We start from the raw sequence: 14,731 nt of genomic DNA on the forward strand, positions 1-14,731 counted from the left end.
GTGTTGGGTCTTCGTTTCTGTGCGAGGGCTTTCTCTAGTTGTGGCAAGTGGGGGCCACTCTTCATCGCGGTGCGCGGGCCTCTCACCATCGCAGCCTCTCCCGCTGCGGAGCACAGGCTCCAGACGCGCAGGCCCAGCAGCTGTGGCTCACGGGCTCAGTCGCTCCGCGGCATGTGGGATCTTCCCAGACCAGGGCTCGAACCCGTGTCCCCTGCATTGGCAGGCAGATTCTCAACCACTGCGCCACCAGGGAAGCCCTTAAATTTTTAAAATTTAAAATTTTTAAATTTTAAAAATAAAGTGATGATAATATCTGAAGACTTTAAAGTATCAAAAATACAAATATACTGAGAGTCCAGAAATAAACCCAAATATCTATGGTCAACTGATTTTCAGTAAGGGTGCCTTGTTCTCAAATTGTCGTGATATGTGATTTGACCTGTCTGGTGATTCCCTGAAGGAGCAGCACAGAGGCTGACTTTTGTTTCACCCTTTTCCCCTTGGACTAGAATGGCTTTCCTGGTGACAGTGACATCTATCAAAACATTTAAAGACATACACACTCTATGCCAGCCTGGGGCAAGGGACGACAGAGGAGACAAGTGGCAGACAGAATCCAAAAGCCTGGGAAGGAGGAGGCTGAAGAGAATGGTTACTGGGAGAATAGGGGCTCCCAGGGCTATTGCATATACTTGGGAAATTGGACATACCCAGGAACTGACACATGCTTTAATAGACCTGAGAGGACCCTAGGTTACCACCTCTGGCAGATACGTGAGCTCTGTGAAAGCAGGAGGTGAAGGTAAATAAAGGGGCTTAGGTAGCCTGGCTTAGTGTTGAAGGAGTGCTCCAGCTCACAGCTTAACTGCAAAGACTGGGACAGTACTCTTTTTTCTTCTTGGCTTCAGGCATTTAAGGAAATCTCTGTCAGTTCTCTGGCTAACCCCTAAGATAGAGGAACAGAGTCTTTAGTGACTGCACACGACAAGGAATACAGTCTTTTCTGTTTGTTGAGTGACTTATCCAAGCTATTTTGCAAATGGACAACTGTAGGGGAGAATCTGATTTCCAGAGTTACCATATAATATTCAAAGTGGCTAGTTTTTAGCAAAAAATTATGGTGCATACAAAGAATCAGGAAAATATGGCCCACTCACAGGAAAAAAAAAAAAAGAATCAACAGAAGCCATCCCTAAAGAAGCCAAGACATTGGACCAAAGAAAAAACGATTTTAAATTAATTGTTGTAAATATGCTTAAAGAGCTAAAGGAAACCATGGACAAAGAACTAAAGGGAATCAGGAAAACCATGTATGAACAAAATGAGAATATCAATAAAGAGACATAAAGTGTAAAAGGAACCAAATAAAAATTGTGGAGCTTAAAAGTACAATAACTGAAATGAAAAGCTGACTAGAGAACTTCAACAATAGATTTGGGCAGACAGAAGAAAGAATCTACGAAATTAAAGAGAGGACAATTGAAATTATTCAGTCTGAGGCACAGAAAGAAACAAGAATGAAGAAAAGTGAACAGAGCCTAAGGGACCTGGGGACACCATCAAGATCATATATACATTATGGGACTTCCAGAAGGAAAAGAGAGAAAGGAGTCAAAAGAATATTTAAAGAAATAATGGTTGAAAACACCAAATTTGAGGAAAGACGGGAGTCTACACATCTGAGAAGCTCAATGAAGTCCAAGTAGGATAAATTCAAAAACGCCCACACCAAGACACATATTCAAAGTGTCAAAAGCCAAAGCCAAAGATACTTGAAAGCAGCAGAGGAGAAGCAGCTCTTCACATAGAAGGGATCCCCAATTAAGATTAGCTGCTGATTTCTCATCAGAACTCACAGAGGCAAGAAGTGAGTAGGATACTTCAAGTGCTGAAAGAAAAAAACCTGTCAACCAAAAATTCTGTATGTGGCAAAAGTATCCTTCAAAAATGAAGAAATTAAGACATTCTCAGATAAACAAAAGCTAAGGAAATTCATTACTAGCAGACCCGTCCTACAAGAAATGCTAAAGGGAGTTCCTCAGGCTGAAAAGACAAGAAACTAGATAGCAACTCAAAGCTATATAAAGTAATAAAGAATTCTGGTTAAGGTAAAGGTAAAGGTGATTACATAGATAACACTTCATACTCACTAGGATGGCTATAATTTACATATATAGCAATTCCACTCTAGGTATATACCCAAAAGAACTGAAAACTGGTATTCAAACAAAAAAATACATGTACACACATATTCATAGCAGCATTATTCACAATACCCAAAGGGTGGGAAAAGCTCAAATGTCTATGGGCAGATGACTGGATAAACAAATAGTGGTATATACCTACAATGGAACGTTATTCAGCCATAACAAGGAATGAAGTACTGATAGATGCTACAATGTGGATGAACCTCAAAAACATTATGAAAGAAGCCAAACATGAAAAGTCACATATTGCCTGATTCTTTTTATATGAAATAGCCAGAACGGTTAAATCCACTGAGAGAAAAAGCAGACTGATGGTTACCAGAGGCTGGGGGGAAACACTTAACACTTAAACAGGGTTTACTTCTGGTGTAATGAAAATGTTTTGGAAATAGACAGAGATAGTGGTTGTACAACATGTGTATATACTAAATGACACTGAATTGTTCAGCTTAAAATGGTTAATTTTATGTTACATGATTTTTACCTCGATAAAATTTGAAAAAAATCAAAAGACTAGAATGAGGAAAAGGTTAACTTGAAAAAGCCAAAAAAATCATCAAGACAAATTATCATCCAAATTAAAACGACCATTTAGAAAACATGCACTTATGAGGACCTCAGGAATATAAACTATGTTTATTCTCAACACAAAATTCATACTCATATCATAAATTAAGTATGCTAAGTAACTGATCTAAATAGCAAATACATAATAACTTTTAGAAATATATAAACAACTTTGAAAGATTGAGGGAAGTGTACCATTGTGAAAAAAGCAGCAAATTCAAACTCTGAACTTTACTGACTGAATGACCTAACAAGGTAAGTCTCTTAAATCTTTCTGAACATCAGTTTCCTCAAAGCTTAGTAACGATAATTTTATTACTTTCTGGTTAATATTTACATTATGTGGTTATGATGAGAAGCCCTCTTCCCTTCCCTTCTACAGTCTCTATCTACATTCTCTCCTAGATAAGTTCACCTGGTCCCACGGTATTTAACATTTTTTTAAGTTATTTATCTTATATGGCAATATATTCACCTGTTCAAAATTCAAAAGGCACAAAAGAATATACAACACAAAATCTCCCTTTCTCCCACCCTTGTCACCTAGCCATGTAGTTCCTTTCCTTGGAGGAACCAATGTTTTTAGTTCTGTGGGTCCTTCTAGAATTAGCATAGGCTATCTTTTTAAACAAATGGTAGTCTACTATATACAATGTTCTAAGTTGTGTTCTTTTTCATTTACTGCATCTTGGAGATCATTCTATATTAGTACATAAAGAATTTTCTTAGTCTTTTTCCAGCTGCACCTTTTCCCATTCTATAGTTACATCATAATTTATTTAACCAGTAACTTACTTCAAGAGGTAGTTTCTGGTATTTAACCAGTATGTTACTGATAGAGGCAGGTAGTTTCCAATCTTTTGCTACAATGCTATAATAAATAACTTTGTATATATCTACCATTTTATATGAGTGAATATATATGTAGATAAAATTCACAAAAACAGAAAAGCTTTAAGTTCCACATCTTTAAATATTATCTATCAATTCATTTGACAGGGGCTCTAGGTGCTGCGGATATATGAGTGAATAAAAAAGATAAAAACACCAGCCTTCCCAGAGTTTATGTTCTAGTTAGGGGAGACAGACAACAAATAATAAAAATAAGTAAATATCAATACTATTATTTATCCAGATAAACAATGAAAAATAAAAAGTAAATTATATGGTATGTTAGAAGATGATAACGCTATGGAAATAAAAACAGATTAAGGGAAAAAGGAATAGGGAATGCCAAGGGAAAGGGTTATAATTTATCTACTAGATTATTACTTAACATAGTAAGTTACATATTATTTATATAATAGGTGAGTCTTTATATATTAGATTGGAAGGGTAGGCCTCATTGAGAAATAACGTAGTGAGTGATATACACAGCATATCTAAGAGAAGAGCATTCTGGGCAGAGAAAAGAACACACACAAAACCCCTGAGACAGCAGGTTGCCTGGTACTGAGAAGCAGTAAAGTAGCCAGTGTGGCTGGAGCAAAGCGAGGATAGGGGAGAATGGCAGGAAGTGAGGTCTCAGGTAACGAGGGAGCAGCCTGTGTAGGCCTTGGAGGCCGCTGTAAGGAGAAAAATGGGGAGTTACTATGATAAGATCTGAATCATGGTATAAAGCACTTCCTTAAATGCTGAACGGGGAGTGGATGGCAGGGAGGCAAAGTTGGAGGCAGAGAGGTGACTTAGGAGGCAACTGACCTGGGTGGTAGCAGTGCAGGGGGCAAGGAGTGATCCAATTCTGACAGAAGCAGTGTCAGGAGGATCTGTGATGGATGGTATGTAGAATGAGAGGGAGAAGTCCAGAAATTTTAGCTAGAACGACTAGGAAGAATGGAGTTTCCATTAATTCAAGCAGGGAAGATGGTGCGTGGAGCAAGATTTTGGGGGGACGCTCAGGAGTTTAGTTTTGCAACTATTAAGCCTGAGATGTCTTCTGGATACTATTGGAGATGCTGAGTAGGCAGTATGAAGTAAAAGACTGAAATTCACGGGAGAAGTTTAAACTGGAGACACAATTTGGAAGTCTATACACCAAAAGTAGTCCTGATTGCACCCCTGAATGCTAGAGTCACACATCCAACTGCCTGAAGAATTTCTTCAAGTGGATACCTCATAGGAATCTCAAATTTAACTTGTCCAAAATAAAACCATTGATTCTTTCTGAATCCCAAGCTTGTAGTCTTGCTTAGCTCAATAAATGGCAGCACTGTTTGATCATGTGGTTCAGGCCAAAACCTAGGAGTTCTTCATGATTCCACTTGTTCCATCATATTGCAGTCTAATCCAGCAACATGTTCTATCAGCTCTACTTTTCAAATGACCCAATATCTGACCACTTTTCCCTAGTTTCACCCTGGTCCAAACCATGCTCATCTCTTACCTATACTCCTATTATAACAACATCCTAACTTGCCTTCTTCTTTCAAAGCTGGGCCAACTGAAGTCTTTTCTGTATACACCAGCCACGATGATCTTTTGAGACATGAATCAGGTCATATCTGGCTCATGAGTTAGATCAGATTTGAGTGTCACAGTAGACAGCAAATACTCACTGAATAAATACTTGTTGAATGAACAAACATGACACCTATGTTCTAAAACAAGATTGGCAAACTTTTTCTATAAAGGGTCAGAGAATAAATATTTTTATTTTTGCAGGTTATATGGTGCGTGTTGCAACTACTCAACTCTACTGTTACAGCACAAAAGCAGCCAGAGACAATCCATTAAAAGAATGAGCGTGGCTATGTTCCAATAAAACTTTATTTACAAAAATAGGAAGTAGGTAGTTTACTTACCACTGCTTTAAAGTTTAAATACTATAGTAGCTTACCATCACTCTTAGAATCACTATTAGAATAAAATCTAAACTCCTTATTTTGGCCTACACGGTCCTCTGAGACCTGACCCCTATCTATCTCTCCTCCATCTCCTACTATTTCCCCTTCACTGACTTTACCCTTTTGGCAATTTCTCAGATAAAGGAAGCTTTTTCTGCCCCCAGGCCCTTGGTATTTGCTGTTTCCTCTGCCTGGAATGTTCTTTATCCAGATCTTGGCACAGGTCATTCCTCACAGCCTTTCCTCAAAAGCTACCTTCATTGTCTATCTTCTTTTCTAGTCCTCATGACTTTTGGTCCTCTTCATAATATTTATCATTATCTGAAAAGATATCATTTACTATTTTTCCTTTACTTGTTTATTGTATATCTCCACTAAGATGTGTTTCCATGAGAGAAGGATTTTGCTTATCTTGTCACTTTATCCACGGTGGCTACAATAAGGCCTAGTAAATAGCAGATGTTTAATATCTGCTAGATAAATGAATAGAAATGAAAGTACTTTAGAAATGTAAAGTGCTATTCAAGTACTACTAGTTGTTATTCTTTTGAGAGAAGGGGATGGCAGGTGAAAAGATGGTAAATACAGAAGTAGGGTGTGTTAGGAATATCACTGGCTTAGAGTCTTGGGTTTGAATCCTTGGGCAAATATCTTACGTACCTGAGAGCCTTAGCTTCCCTTTTTCTAAAAGAAATTTATCAGTATCTGGAAGGTTGTTCTAATGATTGATGAGATAATGCAAAAAAAAAAAAAATCAGAATCAATGCTGGTTCACTTACCATATTTTCCTTTTCTTACTGTAATGATTTGTTACATTTAAGATACCTCTATCAATTAGAAGTTTTCAGAAGCTGAATTTAACTTAAAAGAAAACTTTTAATTTTTTAATTTTTTATTTTTTGGCTGTGCCACACGGCTTGCATGATCTTAGTTCCCTGACCAGGGATCGAACTCGGGCCATGGCAGTGAAAGCACATAGTCCTAACCACTGGACTGGCAGGGAATTCCCCTCCCCCAAACTTTTTATTTTGAAATAATTTTAAATGTAAAAAAATCGTTGCAAAAACAGTACAAAGAGTTCCCTAAACACTTCACCCTGGAATTGATTTTTTTGAATTTCAAATTTTTATAAGTTTCCAGTGGATAAAAGAAAAAAAAGCATATTCTTCAAGGCCCTAAATAATACACTCGTAGCTTACAAAATAGTACAATTTCTGATATTTATTTTTAGTGAAGTCTCTATGAATTGGAAAAAATTTACTTCAACATGTAAAATAGATAAAAGACCCCTAAGTGATTACATAAACTAATAGTCAAATGCATCAAGTCCTTTTTTCCTCATTCCGTAGGGGACCTGCAGAATTGTTAGCACCGTCACAGTGTACCAATTTTAAACAAAGTCAAACTGTTTGCAAGTTTTTCTTGGATAGATTAACTTGATCCTTCTACAAACACAAATAGAAGGCAATATATCCAAAACATCCCATGCTTGAAGGGGTACTTGTAACACCAGTTCTATTTGGTTGCAGTGATGCACTCAAATACCGCTAGATAATGCAACTGCTCAGAACTGCTGACAAAACATTTGCTACTAAACAAATAGACAATCAGTTGTCCTAGGTTCTTAACCATTCATGCCATCCAAACTCTTTGAAAAACCTCACTTCAACTACTGATAAGATCACTCACTCGTCAATAGCCGTCTTCTAATGACCTTTTATTAAGGGTATTATAGAAATGAATAAAGTGTGACTGAAATGATGTCAGTATAAACTGTTTTATATGAGGTGATGTTTACATAGTAGTCAAAGCTTATAGCTCAGTAGAATTCTCTTGAAAAGTGATATCCATAATGTGAATAAAACAACTGCTAATAACCTTAAAGGTTTTCAGCATGTCTAAGAAAAATATGGATATCTACCCAGAATTTTATTATTTTTTATTTTTTAAAAAATTTATTATTTATTTATTTTTGGCTGTGTTGGGTCTTTGTTGCTGCACGTGGGCTTTCTCTAGCTGCAGTGACTGGGGGCTTCTCACTGTGGTGGTTTCTCTTGTTGTGGAGCACGGGCTCTAGGCACGCAGGCTTCAGTAGTTGTGGCGCATGGGCTCAGTTGCTGCGCAGCATGTGGAATCCTCCCAGACCAGGGCTTGAACCCATGTCACCTGCATTGGCAGGTGGATTCTTAACCACTGTGCCACCAGGGAAGTCCCAACCCAGAATTTTAAATTAATCCATTTTAAAGTTTAGCCAGAGCCCTTAAGACACAGAGGAAAGAAGGATGGAATATACCCAAAGAATCTATTAATCCACAGGAGCAAAAGAACTAACAGAAGGACAATATATTTTACAGACCTATATAATTACAAGGTAATAACATATGTAACAAAATAAAAATGGGGATTAGATACCTTTTCTTCACGTATACTATAACGCACATTTTCCAAAAATACTGATGTATTTTCCACATTTGTGTATCGTAAAAGAATATGAGCAAAATCTTCTTCACTGATAGTATTCATCCCATTAGAGTAGGAAAGGAATTCTATTTCTAGAACTTCTGTTTGGAGGTTATCCATGAATCTATGACAAAAATACACAAACAATGAATAAGATAAATGAAGAGTGATGGTAACAGATGGTACTTAGCCTCTCAGGACTTTGGCTTCTTCATCTGTAAAATGGGCATAACAAGAATATCTTGCAGGGTAGTGATGAGACTTAAAGGAGTTAATGTGCCCTGCCTCGTGTTTACTGCAGCAAACACTGTATACATGCCTATTATTATTATTACTGCAGCTTACTGAGACTGAGGAATTGGTAATATTCTTTCTTCTGAATATATAGGAAATAATCAATCCAGATATCTGGATATTTTTCCTCATTCAGTGACTTCCTGTTACATTTATCAGTAGAACTACTGGTACACAAGCACTGACGGGAGTGGATATTTGTTATAGAGTATCTTTAGTTAAGATGAAAGCAGCAAAGGGGTGAGTGTCACTGCACTAAATGATTCCTAAAGACCTTCCTGACTTTAGCATGTTAACATTTTTCAATACAAATATAAAAATTAAGCTCACCTATAAAAATCTTCAAAGTTGAGCTCAGCTTTTCCTTTCTTTCCAAAAAAGTGTACAAGAAGTGTAGTATCTGTTACTAAGTTTGTAATGTCATCAGCACGCTTTAAAAAAAATCACAATTTAAAGGTTAGCTGCAATAAAACAAAACAGAATAGAGATATAATATCCCCCAAAGAACATAAATACATTAACATTAGAATGAAAAGCAGAAGGATGTATTAATACATGCCATTACAGTTAAAAAGTTCAAAATTTGAAAACAGAAATACAGATGAAATTGATGTTTATCTTCAAAAAACTTAAAGTTATGATTATATTAAGAAGTCTTCAACCACAAATTGTGCATATAGGGTATCTATAGTTTAAATGATCTAAAATAGTTAAAATCCTTTAGTAATCATCAAATATTTTATTTTTATTTAAGTAATTTACTTTGGATTTTCCTAATCAACCTGAAAAATTCATTCATTTAGGATGTCCAAAAGAGGTAAATTCCTCAGATTATTGAACATATAGGGCTGACAAAAGAATGGCCTCAAGCTTCGCAAAATAGTTTCCTTGAACCATGATTCTTCCCTATTGTATTCTTATCCATGATACTTTAAATAGAAGATACTGTATTTTGAAAGAGAAACTACAGTAATATTACCTTGGAATTTATATCATCTATAATTTTTTCCAAAGAAAAGTCTTACATTATTTTTTGAGTGGATAAGAATTCCAGAGGATCTTCCCTTCCCCATTCAACTTGATAAACAAGTTCCAACAAATGTATTCTTAAAATAGCTTAATTATAGTCCTTATAAAGCTTAATGGCCTGAGAAAATCTTCCCTCTTTAATGTAGCTTTATAGGTTTCCTTTTGCTTCCCTCCTTCCCATCCCATTCCCTTTCCTTCCTTCTTTCTCTTTCCTTCCTTCTTCACTTGGCCATTAACTCATACCTATCTGATAAACTCAGTTACAAAAATAATAAAATTCAAGTGATTATAACCTCTCCCCATGTATTATCCTGGGAAATCTAAGAAAAAGTAAGAGGTTAAATAATAAGTATCATTTTCTATATTTAAAAAATAGCTGCAAATGTCCATCTAAAGGTACATATTTGAAACTATTACTTCTTGACCAGAATCAGGATACCACTCCATAGAAAACATAAGAAATAGAAAATATATACTTCTCTTCAAAGCATCAGTCGTCTTCCATGTTCCCTGATATAGTCTCATCTTACCCATCTTCCAAACACTAAATTTGGTAATCTTTTGATTCCTCATAGCCTCCTTCCCAATCTTTCATGAAGATAGCCATTTTTATCCTTCATAACATTTGTTGGGTCTTTATTTCCCTTCTCCCTAGACCAAATATTATTCTTCTCTTGTAACGACTAGAATGGAGTTATAGAAGACTACATCTTCTGATAGGCTTTTTCCCCTCCAACATGCCCTCTTTTAATCCATGAAACTATGTTTCTAAAGTGATCTTTCTGCTACACGGATTACTCATGTTACTTAAAGACTCTTTAAAACATGTAGGGTATCTTCTACTTTAAATTATCTAAAATTGTTGAGATTCTTTAGTAATCACCTATGTAGTCTATATTTGTAATTTAGTTTGGATTTTTCTAAATAATCTCTAGAATGTAACCTCCTAATAATTGGTTTGGATGATCTCTACTACTTCTTATTTGAGTTTGCTGACAAGTTCCAAGTATTCTCAGGAGCTGGAATAACTGAGAAGTTCCCTATAATATAACCAACTCCTTTGATCTAATAGTGGTTTGATCTGATCACTTGGGGAAAAACGACACAGCCAGGAAGCCAGGTGTCACATACTATCTTTTAAATATACCTTCCTGAACAAGCTTATTATGAGTGTTGAGGAATATTAGTGGTGCCAGTCTTTCAAGGCCCCTTATGTGACAGATCAGTGTAATTTTTGAGTAGTGCTCAAAAGGCACTACTATTATACTTTCACCAGTAGCTTTAAGTTGAGAAGGTAGACTGATGTAATGGAAGGAGGACAGGATTTAAAATCAGAAGACTTGAGTTCACTGACTTTTTTGATCGTCAGCTTCCTTATCTGTAAAATGGGAAAAACCCTATCTACAATAACCATTTTCAGGATAAGGTTAGAATATGAATGTAAATGAAATATATACATGTTCTTATTGGTAGTCATAAGATGCTTTGGACAAAAGCATTAAGACCTTTGTGGGGGGAGAAGGTAGCTTGTTAATTATAGACATTCTTTTGTGATCGTGTATAATCAAATCTAATCAGTTTATTATCCAAGGAACAGCTTAATTTAGTAGGGGGAGGAAATATTTGAGAAGGCATGCCTAAATGGACCATAACAGTGGAGGCTCGAGCCAATCAGAGGTCAGCATGAAGAACCGGGGTATCCATCTGGAAGAGAGAGCGATGGAATGTGGAAGAGGGGCAAAGTGGCTGAGAAGAGGAGCAGGGATAAGGTCTTAGAACAAGTTGCTACTTCACAAATAAGCAGTAGCGTGGTGAGCAAACAGGATGATGAACTCAAGAGTCAGATTTCTGGTTTGAATTCTGACTTTTTTCCTCATTAGTTAAGTGACCTTGGGGAAGTTAATCTCACTGAGGATATAATTATCCTCAGGAACAACAACAGTACTTACCCTAAAGGGTCGTTGTGAGGATGAGATAACTCACGTTAGTCAGCACTATAACCGGCATATTGTAAATGTTCAGTAAGTGTTAGCTATTATTATTTATTTCTGACAAATCAGTATATTCCAAGAAGTTGAAAAAGGACTAGACAAGACAGAAAATAATGTTGGAGCTTAATGCAAAAAAATATTTTTACATGGTATACTCTTACTTCTTTTGTGTTATTGAAACTACACATATATGTTATATAGATCTAAAAAAATGCCTTAAAATGAGAGGATACAGGAACACCAAAAGTTAGAGAACCCTGATAACATAACTATGGAATGTTTTCCTCTAGTGTTGTCATGTTCCTTGCCTCGAGACATAATACACTGAAATGAGGTGGCTTTGTTTTACACAGGTTTTAAATAATGACCTCATTCGGCCAGTTTTTCTCATGCCCATTGAGCAGAGCAAATCTTCATTTACAGTCTTTCATCATCGAAATCTTATTAGACTTAGGTTGCTCTTATCCAGATAATCCAGACCCACAGAGGCATAAACAACAGTTTGACATTAGAGAGAAAAATTAGAAAATGGAAATGGTGAAAACCTTTTCCCCCCATTCAGTGAAACAGAGTACTGTTGGGAACCACTGAAAACTGTACCAGTGTCCTTGGTGTCCTAACAGTGTTATATAACTTAAATCTCAGGAGAGCTGAGACAAAAATAGAGACTTTATCCCTTTGATTCTTGTGCTCATTGTTAAAATAAAATGAATTCAGGTGTTTTCATAACAAAGCCAGAAAAAGCCACAAAAGAACCCCATGAGAGGCCATTATCTAACTTTGTTTTGATTAAAAATTATTTTAAATGATTTCATCAAAAATGGAATAAGCAAATTTAAAAACTTGCATAAAATAAAAATATATCAAGCTATTAAAGAGTTTTAAGGAATTCTTTCAATGTATTTTTATTGCTTACTATATGATAATAATCTTATCAAGCTCTATTCATGGGCTGGAGGAAATCGTCAAACTCTTGATGTGTTAGGAAGGTTTTAAATAACCTACTGAAACTTATTAAGGGTTAGTAAAGTTTAAAGCAGATAAGAAAAAAATTTAAATTTCATCTGTAAAGCTCAAAACAATTTTTGTAATTCTGGTACTCACAGACTGTATTCAATAGCTGCATGATAGACATATTGTACTATGAATTTATTATCTATTATTTTGGTTAGAAAGTGGTATCAGCTGTGGTATTCAAATTTGCATTATAACATGGTTTTACTATCACTGAAAAAAAGTTTATGGTTAGAAATAGCTCTGGAATAAGAATATGAGAGGCTAATCTCAAATTTACCTACATTATGTAAAGAGAACTGCTTTATCTCAGTATTTACATTTTAAATATAAGAGGAACAAAGAAATACAAGTAGATTTCTAAGCTTTCTTTCTGAACTAATTCGAATCCTGAAGTACTGACAGTATAAACAATTCAATGTTTCACTGGCACCAGTAGTAACCTATAAGGAATTATAATGAGTTGTAATTTAACTACAGCTAATTCTCAATTATCTTCTCTAATGTGGGAGGGCAGTAACAGAGATGATCCCCCAATAATTATTTCACTTGGAAACACAATATAAGTTTTGTTTTCTTCTTTTTCTTCGTACTTCTCTCCATCAAATTTATTTTCATGATGTTTGAGTCAATTCATTAATTGATTTAGCAGCTTATGATTATAGTGTGGATTGATTACAGTTAATGGTGTGCTAGTGAACTGGCTCTCTAGGAAAATAAAAAAGCCTGATTTGTAGTGTTTGCCAATGTCTATGGTAGCAACACGCCTATCATGGTCAATTTGAAGGTACCAACGGAACGTCACAGAATGCTGAGTTGGGAAGAGATGTGCAGAACTAGCTCTGGGAAGCTGTAAAAGCCAGCTCCACCACACAGAGCAACAAACACCTTCAAAAGATCTTACGCAAATCTTCTATAAGATCTTTGAGTATATGTAAGAGCTGACTGGTCTTCTGATATTACCAAGATTTAAATTAAATCTGACATCTAATAAGCAGATTGTGCCTAACTGTGAGAATTTCTAGCAGAGTTAGATGGGATTGAAGATCAGTTGGAGGCTGAGAGGTGGACAGCCTATGGTGGGAAGCGACAGCAGGACACGACTGCTAGTTTGAAGTTGGCACAGCAGGCTTGTAGGGGCTCTAAGGACTAGTGTCCCCCGTTGCTCTTACTTTCAGGCACTGACTACTATATGCCTACATAAATGATTACAGAATTAAGCACTTCTAAAGTATGTGTAAATGGACTATCTATTAGCACTTTACGCCTAAAAATAGCTAAAATTTAAAAGGTAATTTTTAAAGATTAATAATTGCTGGTCATAATTACATCATATTTACATATCACAGACTATATATAGGGCAGAATGCTTTATTTATTTGTTTTAGGACTTTAAAATTGTGCACAAGTGACAAAATTAACATTTACAAGTGTTTGCCCTGCTCTAGAGGTGTCCACTGAGTAACACTGTGTATGTGGGTAACAGAATTCACTCCAGTTCACTTCTCTAGATATTTTTAAGTATAACTTTTAAAAGTCAAACTTTAGAAAAAGAAACGAGAAGCCAACTTTCAAGAGAAAAAGATAATGAAAAAATACAGCTCTTGGTGTTTACTGAAAAGTCCTTTGCAGTAAGCCAGACAGCCATCTCTAATAAAGTTCTTAAAAATTCTTAATAGGGAACATAGAAAAGCATTTAATCTACAAGACATAGCCCATCTTTTAAAGTGACAAACCCCTATTAACAGTGCCATAATGAGAGTGGGGTGGTGGGGAACAGTCCACCTGAGGGCAACAAAAAGGTATGTGTCTCTGTGGAATTCGAAAACAATAATGAATTATATAATGGTCAGTCTACTTTTAATTTTCCACACACTGGCAATCCTAACCAATGTCAAGGTAAAATGTCCTCCCTTCCCTGACTGACTGCTGTTAGCACACCTCCCCCATGCCCACCCTTGGTAAGCCACTCGCTATTAATATTAGGAAATTTGACTTTAAATCTACCATAACTCTAAAGCATTAGCTATCTTTTACCAAGTTAGAAGTTTCAGCATTTCATGTAACATTGCAAATTATAAGGTTAAAAGGTTCAGTGAAACTATAAAATAGTATTTGCAAATTTCCTGAAAGTGATCTTTAAGTGAAAAAGAACAGTATTTCCTTTTAATTAAGTTGGAAAGTCATGTTTTCTACAAGAAGCGCGTGGATTTACCATGGACTATTACAGGTGACCTTGCCGCCCCTGCCAGCACAGTTGACATATTCAAATATACCAATTTATATATAGGAATTATTGCTTTACTGGAGAAAAAGGGAAAATATA

General features: G+C 35.9%; 1 protein-coding gene across 1 annotated transcript in view; it reads right to left on the minus strand.

Moving 5' to 3' along the window:
• The window catches only part of MICU3 (mitochondrial calcium uptake family member 3), a 100,410-nt gene that overhangs the window by 9,738 nt on the left and 75,941 nt on the right, over positions 1-14,731 (minus strand). The window contains exons 10-11 of the mRNA XM_036838797.1: positions 8,702-8,802; positions 8,030-8,201 (exon numbers count right to left, since the gene is read on the minus strand). Coding sequence (XP_036694692.1) covers positions 8,030-8,201; positions 8,702-8,802 — 273 coding nt within the window. The remainder of the gene's footprint in view (positions 1-8,029; positions 8,202-8,701; positions 8,803-14,731) is intronic.

The sequence above is a fragment of the Balaenoptera musculus genome, chromosome 21, assembly GCF_009873245.2.
Source record: "Balaenoptera musculus isolate JJ_BM4_2016_0621 chromosome 21, mBalMus1.pri.v3, whole genome shotgun sequence".
In the NCBI taxonomy this organism is placed as follows: domain Eukaryota; kingdom Metazoa; phylum Chordata; class Mammalia; order Artiodactyla; family Balaenopteridae; genus Balaenoptera; species Balaenoptera musculus.